The sequence below is a fragment of the Fukomys damarensis genome, unplaced genomic scaffold (assembly GCF_012274545.1).
Source record: "Fukomys damarensis isolate Sample0158 unplaced genomic scaffold, DMR_v1.0_HiC HiC_scaffold_34, whole genome shotgun sequence".
NCBI lineage: Eukaryota > Metazoa > Chordata > Mammalia > Rodentia > Bathyergidae > Fukomys > Fukomys damarensis.
Genome location: NW_022900946.1, coordinates 1,877,150 through 1,885,864, shown reverse-complemented (window position 1 = coordinate 1,885,864; position 8,715 = coordinate 1,877,150). Strand labels below are relative to the sequence as shown.

Here is an 8,715-nt window from a genome sequence, read left to right as displayed (position 1 = left end):
AAAATCAAAATAGGAATCAGTACTTTTTTGGGGGGGAAAGGGTACTGGCAATTGAACCAATGGTCTCACTGAGCTATATCCTTAGCCTACTCCCCCCTTTTTAAGACAAGGTCTCACTAAATTGCCAGGGGTGGCCTTGAATTTTTAAGCCTCCTGCCTCAGCCTTCCAGAGTGCTGAGATTTCAAATGTACATAACCAAACCTGCTTGACTTTTTCTGCAAAACCCACCATTTAGGTGCTTTCAGATTTTGTAGGCCATACATTCTCTGGGACAACATTCACCTTCGCTGCTGTAAAAACAGCCAGAGGTGATCTATGAATGAATGGGCATGGCTGCTGTCCAGTAAGGCTAGATCCTGAAGGCTGCTGTCTTGGCTAAGCTCCTGCACCTACCCGAGAGACCACAGGCTAAAGCCACGTGTTGTTACTCAACCTTGAGTTCCACAGAAACTAAGCTGCTTACCAGAGGCTCCTAAATCCAGCATGAGAGATAACAGCCGAATTTCCCAAACCACATGCTAATGTAATTCCCTCTGCCTCAACCCTTACACAAAGGGTAACCTGAAGAAACCTGATGTTAACCAAGCACTTATTTTCACAATGTTCTGTTTCCTCGTCTCTACTTTACAGGGGAAACAACTTTTTGGAATAATTTCCTTTTCATTTTTTCCTTTCTTGTCTACAAAACTAATGTCCTCTGCTCACCTGATTTAGCCCAAGCTGTATTTGCTAATCCTGACTCTGGGCTAAAGCAAGCCTTTCGTTTTTTTTGTTTTGTTTTTTGAGACTGGGTCTCACTATCCAGTTCAGGTTGGCCTTGAACTCACTCTGTAGCCCAGCCTGGCCTCAAACTCACAGTGATCCTCCTGCCTCAGCCTCCTGAGAGCTGGGATTACAGGTGTGCACCACCATGCCCAGCTAAGCAAGCCTTCTGGGCAATGTAATCTCTGGAATAAGGCCCCATCTCCCAGTATGCACCCCTCCATCCCTTCCACATGTCATTCTACTTCCTATATCTACAGAGTTTCTCAAAAAAGTGTTGTCCCTAGATGCCTTGCATCAAAATAATCTGAGCTTCTTATATAATACACAAATACTTAGGCTTTATGCCATCCTACCAAAGCTCAAATCTCTTCCCAAGAATTCTTCTGTGCCCCGCTGTGGCCCTCAGGTACAGGACCTGGGCTATCAGGCCAGAAGTGGGCTATGGTTCCCATAATTCTTATAATACCCTACATGTCTAAGCTTTAATAAGGTCATCTTTTGTTTCTAAATATTGACCTTTTGTCCTTGGTTCCTCCAAGAGTTTCAGAGCAGTGGGATGGAGGTGCTTCTGCGTAACACATGGGTCCGTGGAGGGCACCTCACCTGCAGAGGCATGGGAGCCCGCTTCACTCACACCTGCTCTACCCATCTCCGCTGGTGTGCATCCTTTGTAATAAGCAGGAAACGTGTTGCCCTGAGATCTGTGACCCACTCTAGCAAATCCAACTCGAGGAGGGCATTGGAGGAACCCCAACTTACAGCCCCATAGTCGGAAGCACAGGAAATCAAGCTGGGGCTTGTGACTGACACTGGAAAGGGGGGGTGGCAGAGACAGTCTCGGGGACTGACGTGATCTCCAGGCAGGGTCAGAACCACACTGAATTCAAGGACACCCAACTGGTTTCTGATGCCTGATTAACAGTTGGCAGAGAAACCCCCTCCGTAGCCCCAATTTGGTGTCACAGCAACTTGTGACTGTGAGATTTCCCTACAGTTTCAGCAAATGGCCACATACAGGATAAAACTCATGGCACCGCAGGTGACCTGTATCAGTTCCCTTTCACAGGCAGCACGCTAGCCACGCTCCCTCTCAGGCCGCATTGTTCCTTCCTCCTGCGGCACCGGCTCTGTAGCCTCCTCGGCTACACCACTCTCCTGGCTGACGAATCCCCTCACAGAGCCACCCCAGCCCACGGATACCCAACAGTCTCTCCTCCTAGGTCAGAGTCTGAGGGATTCCTCCTTTGCCTTATGAAGCACCTGGAAGTGGGGGACAAGGGCTTTGCCCAGCAGGCACTTACACGTCAATAAGGTCGGGTTTCAGCACCGATGGCACAGCCGTTTCGATGTTGTACAGTCTGATCTGAGATCCGTACAGAGTGACTTTGACCAACCTGTTGGCAGAGAAGCAGGGGAGAAAGAGCACTCAGCTTAACGACTCGAGTGCCAGCTACCAACAATGGCGCGCCCCAGGCAGACTGTTCTTTTTCCATGCAGTAAATCCCTGGCGTAACAACATTCGAGTTGCAAACCTTCACAGGTAGACTGTGGAAGACTCACTTTAGCAGTTTGCAAATGAATCCAACTTATGAACAACTTTCCCAACATAGAACTCATTCTTAAATCCAGGACTTACTGTACAAAAAAAAGGGGCCTTCTACTTTTTCCTAAGAAAATAATATGAAGATTTATATAAAATTTATGGACAATGAAGAATTATATACACTGACACTTACTGAAGCTTTATTTACACTGTCACAAAGTTTTAAAAGTACTGGGGCTGGGTGTGGTAGTGCACACCTATAATCCCAGCACTCAGGTAGCTGAGGCAGGAGGATCACTGCAAGGTTGAAATCAGACTGGGCTACACAGTGAGTTCAAGGCCAGCCTGAACTACAGTTAGACCTGTCTCAAAAAACAAAAGTGTTAAAGTATTATAAATGTTCAAGAATGTAATACAATGGATTATAATATATTCAATAAAAACTATGCTTAAAATATTTAATAACAAATATTCAAGACATGAAATATAAAAAGGCTATAACTATTATATAATATACTGATTTTATTTTAAAATTGTGTTAGCTGGGCATAGGGGCACACATCCGTAATCCTAGCACTTACGAGGCTGAGGCAGGAGAAGACAAGCTCAAGGTTAGCCTGGACTACATAGCAAGACACTATCTCTTAAAAAAAAAAGTTTTTTTAATCTATCAATCAAATAAGTAAATCTATCTATCAAATAAATAAATATATAAATGCTGGAAGAAGTTTTTACCAGAATATGCTGCTGGCAACCTTTGCTTTAGGGGTAGGATGAAGTGAGTAATATGGATATTTTTCCCTTACTCTTCTGTACTTCAAAACTGTCTACAATGAATATATAATACCTTTCCAGGTGAGAATTTTACAAAATACTTTCATAAAGTAGCCCTGCCCTTCTGACAGTTCATCTGAGTAGATTGACAAGATCTTTCCATAAAATGTGCAATATTAAAACCAACTTAGGCTGGGGATTTAGCTTAGTGGTTCCACTGCATGCCTTGTTGCTTTTCAAGTGCAAGGACCTGAGTTCAATCCCCGGAACAAAAAAATAAAAAATAAATAAAAATAAAACCAACTTGGAGCTGGGAATGGGATACTCACCTGTAATCCTATGTAACACTCAGGAAGCTAAGGCAGGATGATCCTCAGTTCAAGTCCATCCTGGACTACGTAGTGAGACCTTGTCTCAAAAGCACCAATTCAAACAAAAATATCCCCCAATGTAGGCCAGGTGCAGTACCTCAGAGGTAGAACACTTGCCTGACATGCGTGAGGCCCTGGGCTGGATCCCAAGTACTTCGAAAATAAAAACAAACACCACAAAAACAAACTGACCTGACTTTTACTTGAGGGGTGGGGTTAGGGACTGAACTCAGGGCCTCACACTGAGCTACATCCCTAATTTTGAATTCTGAAACAAGGTCTCCCCAAGTTGTTGGGGTGGCCTTGAACCTACGATCCTCCTGTCTCTGCTCTGCCTCTGGAATAGCTGAGCCTGCAGAGACACGCTCCATGTCAGATTTAAAAGTCATTTTTAAAAGGCAACGTTTCAGACGAATTGATACTTAATTAAAAAAAAAAAACAAAAAACAGAAAAATGTGCATTGTCAAATCTAGGTGGTAGGTATATATGTGTTTTGCCAATAGAATTCTCTCAACTTTTCTGAAAATTTGAAAATGTATATGATGATAAAACACTCCTGGAAGAGCAAGGTGGGAAGAAGAAATGTTTCTGAAATAAAGTGAGGTGTTTTAAAGGCCACATATAATTCTTTCCGAAACAAGGTATACAAATGATATTAATATGGTAACCAGTTCCATTAGGACATGGGAAATACCTCTCTCCTTTCTGAGGGAAAGGAGAAGTCCTTGACCTGGCTTCTGGGCCCAGCCGAACTGGGAGCATGTCAAGCCACTGGGAACCCGCTGCAGATGCAGGCTGCGTGGGCCAAGCCCACAGGTAGATTCTGTTAGGTGTGAAGAGGGGTTTGGAAATCTGCATCTCTGAAAAGCACCCAGGAGTGAAGTCTATACCCTGAGAAACGTTCTCCTCAGAAAGGGCGAAAGCAGAACTTTATTCCAAACACAAAACCAACACCATTCAGAGTGCAACAGTCAGATTTAACATTTCCAGTGTAACAAATGTAACATTTCCAGTGAATCAAAGAAGTGAAGGAAAAAAGTCAAGTTCTTAACTTGGCTAGGAAGTGCTGGTGCTAACTAGGAATCACAACAGTAAGCCTCAGTAAGCACCATAACATAACACGATGCACCTAGTGTTCCACTCTAAGTTCTCTTCCACACTCAAGTATGGACGGCTAGGCATATCTTAATACATTTGTGCAGTCTTAACTTTAGGTTTGTTTTATGTAATACCTAAGTGAAAACAATGCTAATCAGGCTGGCTAGTAAGACCATGTAGCCACAGGAAAAGCCTGCTCTTGTACTCTAGTCTAAATGCCGGCAGACAGCAGGCATCACTAATTACAAAACTTGCAGACCCGAGCAGTACAGAAGGTACAGAAGGCGTATATACAGGGTGTAGAAAACAATGACTCAGCATCTCCAATGGATCATTTCACTACAGTCAGGATGACTGAGACACATCTCTACACTGTTATCAGCAAATTCAAAAAATGGAAATCTATGGACCTCACACAGAAAGACGTGCCCTATAGCTGCAAAACTAAACCTCAGCACAAATGGACCTAGCATGAAATAAAGAGGAAAAACAGATTCTGAAAGCAGAAATTCTGTAGTTTGCAATGAGCCTAGCACTTGGACTCAGGAAACCAGTGAACACCCATAGGCTCAAAAGAAAAAAATATGAGAAAAGGGAAAAATGGAAACAAAGTCTTTGTAAATAGGGAAAGGTGGAGGGGGTGAAGGGAGGGCAGGGGAATGGGGAAAAAAAAAGAACTAAGATGCACCATGTAAAGGTACAAGATTGCCAGGGATTTAGCTGAGTGGTTCTGCTGCCTGCCTGGCAAGCACAAGGACCTGAGTTCAATCCCCGGTACCAAAAAAAAAAAAAACAAGTACAAGATCCCAATGATGATTGCAACTGTATGTATACCTAAAAAGTATCAATAACTTAGTGGAAAAAAATAAATAAAATAAAACAAAACCCAGAGGCTCCTTGTCACAAGCCATGCAAACTCAGTGTGTACTTACTATCTCTGAGGTAAAATGCCAATACTAGTCTCTCAAAGTATGGAATGAATTGGGATAAAAATGTGCAAAAACACTTTTGAAAATTTCTTACTATTATATGTTGCTTTTTATTAATATTAATCTTGCTTTTAAGGGATTACAAATTATTGGGCTGGAGGTGCAGCTCGGTGGTAGAGCACTTGTACTACACGTACAAGGCCCGGGGTTCAATCTCCAGTGTCACCAAAAAAAAAAAAAAACAAAAAAAACTTAGTTCTCTCCACTTTTCAGCTAACATGTAATAACTGAAGAGAAATCTAGTATGCATGTAACTGAACTCTTTGGGTTCAATTTCCCTGTGTTACCAGTGATAAGGCTACTGTGCCAATGAAGTATCAGGTTGTCTGGGCTTCAAGCAGGATTCACATCCAATCTGTTTACCAGCTACTCTGAAATTGGCTAAATCTCCTGGCACTTACACCTGGCTCCAGGGTACCGTGGGGAGGAGGGAAGCCTGGTAGAACAGATGCCCCCCGACAAATGCAGCTGGAGATGTGTCGGGCAGCATTTCACTGGCAGGAGAAGAGGGAGAGCAGTTGTAAAAGGAGCCTGGTAGGGAAAGGATGGAACCACCTCCCCGAAGCTGGAGCAGCCTGATATGGCCTCCTTCGGGCCATAATGGGACTGGGCACAAACCACAAAAGGCCCCACACCTCTGGCACTTGGCTGCTAGTTGATTAGTGATGTTGCATTCTTATTAGTGGGCCGTTCCTAATGCAGCTTTATCCTAAGAGGAAAACACATACAGATCCACTTCACTTCATTTCTCCCTAGTTCAATACTGTCTCTGTATCTATAATACAAGATCATGAATGAAATAACAGCTTATATCCATTCATAGTTTTGTAATGTGAGAGTACTGTGCTGAGTGCCTCACCTATATAATTCCACCGTAAACCTACAAAGACATGACTCCCATGCCATTCAACAGATGAGGGACCTGAAATTCAGAGAGGTTAGCAGTAATCTGGTCCGTGTTACTCAGACAAAGCAGAGCTGTAAATATGCTGTTCCTCTTACGAGAAGATGCACAGGCGCTCTGAAGAAGGAAGGGATTCACTGCACGACAGCCAGCCTACCTCTCCACGACTACGAGGGCATCACTGAACCTCGCGGCAAACACATCCCCGATGAAATACTCAGCTAGGCGACCCACGGCCTGGAGCAGGGAGCTCAAGTCTCTCAGGGAGCAGTGCAAGCGTCGGCAGTCATTCTCTGCAGTGATGTTCAGCCTGTGCCCTGGAACACAACACCCAGACAGTTTCTCACCGAACATGCTTCAGCTACTGCAAGGAAAACCTGGTTCTCCAAACAGAGGATGCATGGGGTGCTTCTCAAGTACCAAGTAGGGAAATGGGTGCAGCCCGCACCCACAGATATGCCCACACATGCTCTGGGGCCCAGGCAGGGAACAGTCAGCCAGGACAGTGCGAATGTGGGTGAGCCCCTGATCTGAGTTCTCCTGATCCTGGTAAGGTACTGACACCACCAACTGCACACTCAGATGGGCACCCATGGAGGCCCAGGAACCTGCCAACGCAGCTCCTACCTCCAGGGCAGAGCTGGTATTCTAAGCTAGGTCTCTGACTCCCAGCCTGCTGCTAGCACAGGGGTGTGTCTCACACTACTCCCTAGGTTTCGGAGTGGCACAGGACAAAATAAAGGGTGAGGACTGTGATTCAGAGACACAGTCCCTGCCGCTACCCAGCTCTGTGACTCTCTGAATCCTTCCAAGACATCATCCTGAGAGTGGGATGGGGAAGGTGGTGCTGCTTTAAAGGCTAAATTAGAATGCATTAAAAACTCTATAAACCATAAGGCAGTCTACAGAGCTAGTTTCCAAGGCCCTAAACTTTCTTAATTTTTAGCCTATCTCCAAACTTAGCAAGGAGGAGGCTAAGATGACAGAAGCATCTTTAATTCAGTCTTCACTTCCTTGTCCTCTGGATCCCTCTCCTCACAAATGTCCACAAGAGCAGAAGACAGCTCAACTCCCAGGCCAGGCGCCTCTGAGCTGACCAGTGCCCCTCACTCCCACAGGTCTCGCTCGGGCTGGGGCAAGGACACCTGCCATCCCACCACTCCCTCAGCACTTTCCAAATCTGTCCCTCCCAGTTAGCCCTTTACCATCTGTCATCAGCAACCCTCCTCCCCTGGTGCTGCTCAGCCATGGACCAGCCATCTTCCCTTGGACTGATGTCCGGGCAGGGACGAGACCCAGTTACAAGCACGGCACCTGGGACACAGTGAGACACCATCCAGGGGTGCAATTTCAACACAACAGAACAGAGGGCCACCTAGAGCAGGACAGGAAGCTCCAGGAGCTCGATGTCCTGGAACAGCAGCACTTCTGGAGAGGAGCCCAGCAAGGTAAACCCCGCAGAGAAAAGTGGGAGGTGATGCACAAGCTGATGCCTGGGATCCCACACTGGTGATAAGGCCAGTGGAGGTGCCTGTGGTGGCACCAAGACAAGAGCCCAAAAAGGGGGGCACTTTGGCCAGATGTGGCTGTAAGGGTTCACATTCCAAGAAAAAGAGAACAAAACTAGGGGCAAATCAAGGAAAGACCTTGCAAGGACAGCCAGTCCTACCCCAAATCACCTACCACCACCTCCTCCACACCGCAGGAACAGCAGTGTCTTGGTGCATACCAACAGACAGCTCTTCAAAGGCTGTGAGTGGGCAGCTGAAGAGAGCAAGCCCTTCCGCCAGCCACAGGAGAGCCCAGAGGACAGAGAGGACCAACAGGGATTTCTGGTCATGCTTTCTCATGCACAGGGCCTTTGTGGAGCAAACAAATGAGATGGCCCTAATTTCCCAGTTAACAAAAACACCACAATTATACATGACCTGAAAGCCAATGGGATTCAACTTCTAAAACCTGCTGATCCTTTCAACCCTAGGGCTCTGTGGCAAACAAAACCTTAAGGAAAAGATATTTCAGATTGGGCACGTGGGTAGTAATGGCCCAAAAGAGATGCCAGCTTGTGTTTCAAAGAGCAACTCAGGAGCTTCCAGACAGCTGCAGGCGCCCAGTCTCCCTGCACATGTCATCTTCAGCTCGGGTCAGCTCTGTGCTGGTCACCAGTTTTCCCCTTACTAACTGTACTTAAAAGTCCTCAACTAGGTATGGGTAGGAATATTTAGTTTTAGGCAGGCACAGAAAACATTCTGTGTCTAACAACACTACA

The 8,715-nt window shown here is 45.6% G+C and overlaps 1 protein-coding gene across 3 annotated transcripts in view; it reads right to left on the bottom strand.

Annotated features, from left to right (window-relative positions):
• Window positions 1-8,715, bottom strand: part of Xpo6 (exportin 6) — a 108,202-nt gene that overhangs the window by 20,432 nt on the left and 79,055 nt on the right. For all 3 annotated transcript variants that reach the window (XM_019207411.2, XM_010623503.3, XM_019207410.2), the window contains exons 13-14: window positions 6,604-6,763; window positions 2,068-2,160 (exon numbers count right to left, since the gene is read on the bottom strand). In XM_019207411.2, coding sequence (XP_019062956.1) covers window positions 2,068-2,160; window positions 6,604-6,763 — 253 coding nt within the window. The remainder of the gene's footprint in view (window positions 1-2,067; window positions 2,161-6,603; window positions 6,764-8,715) is intronic.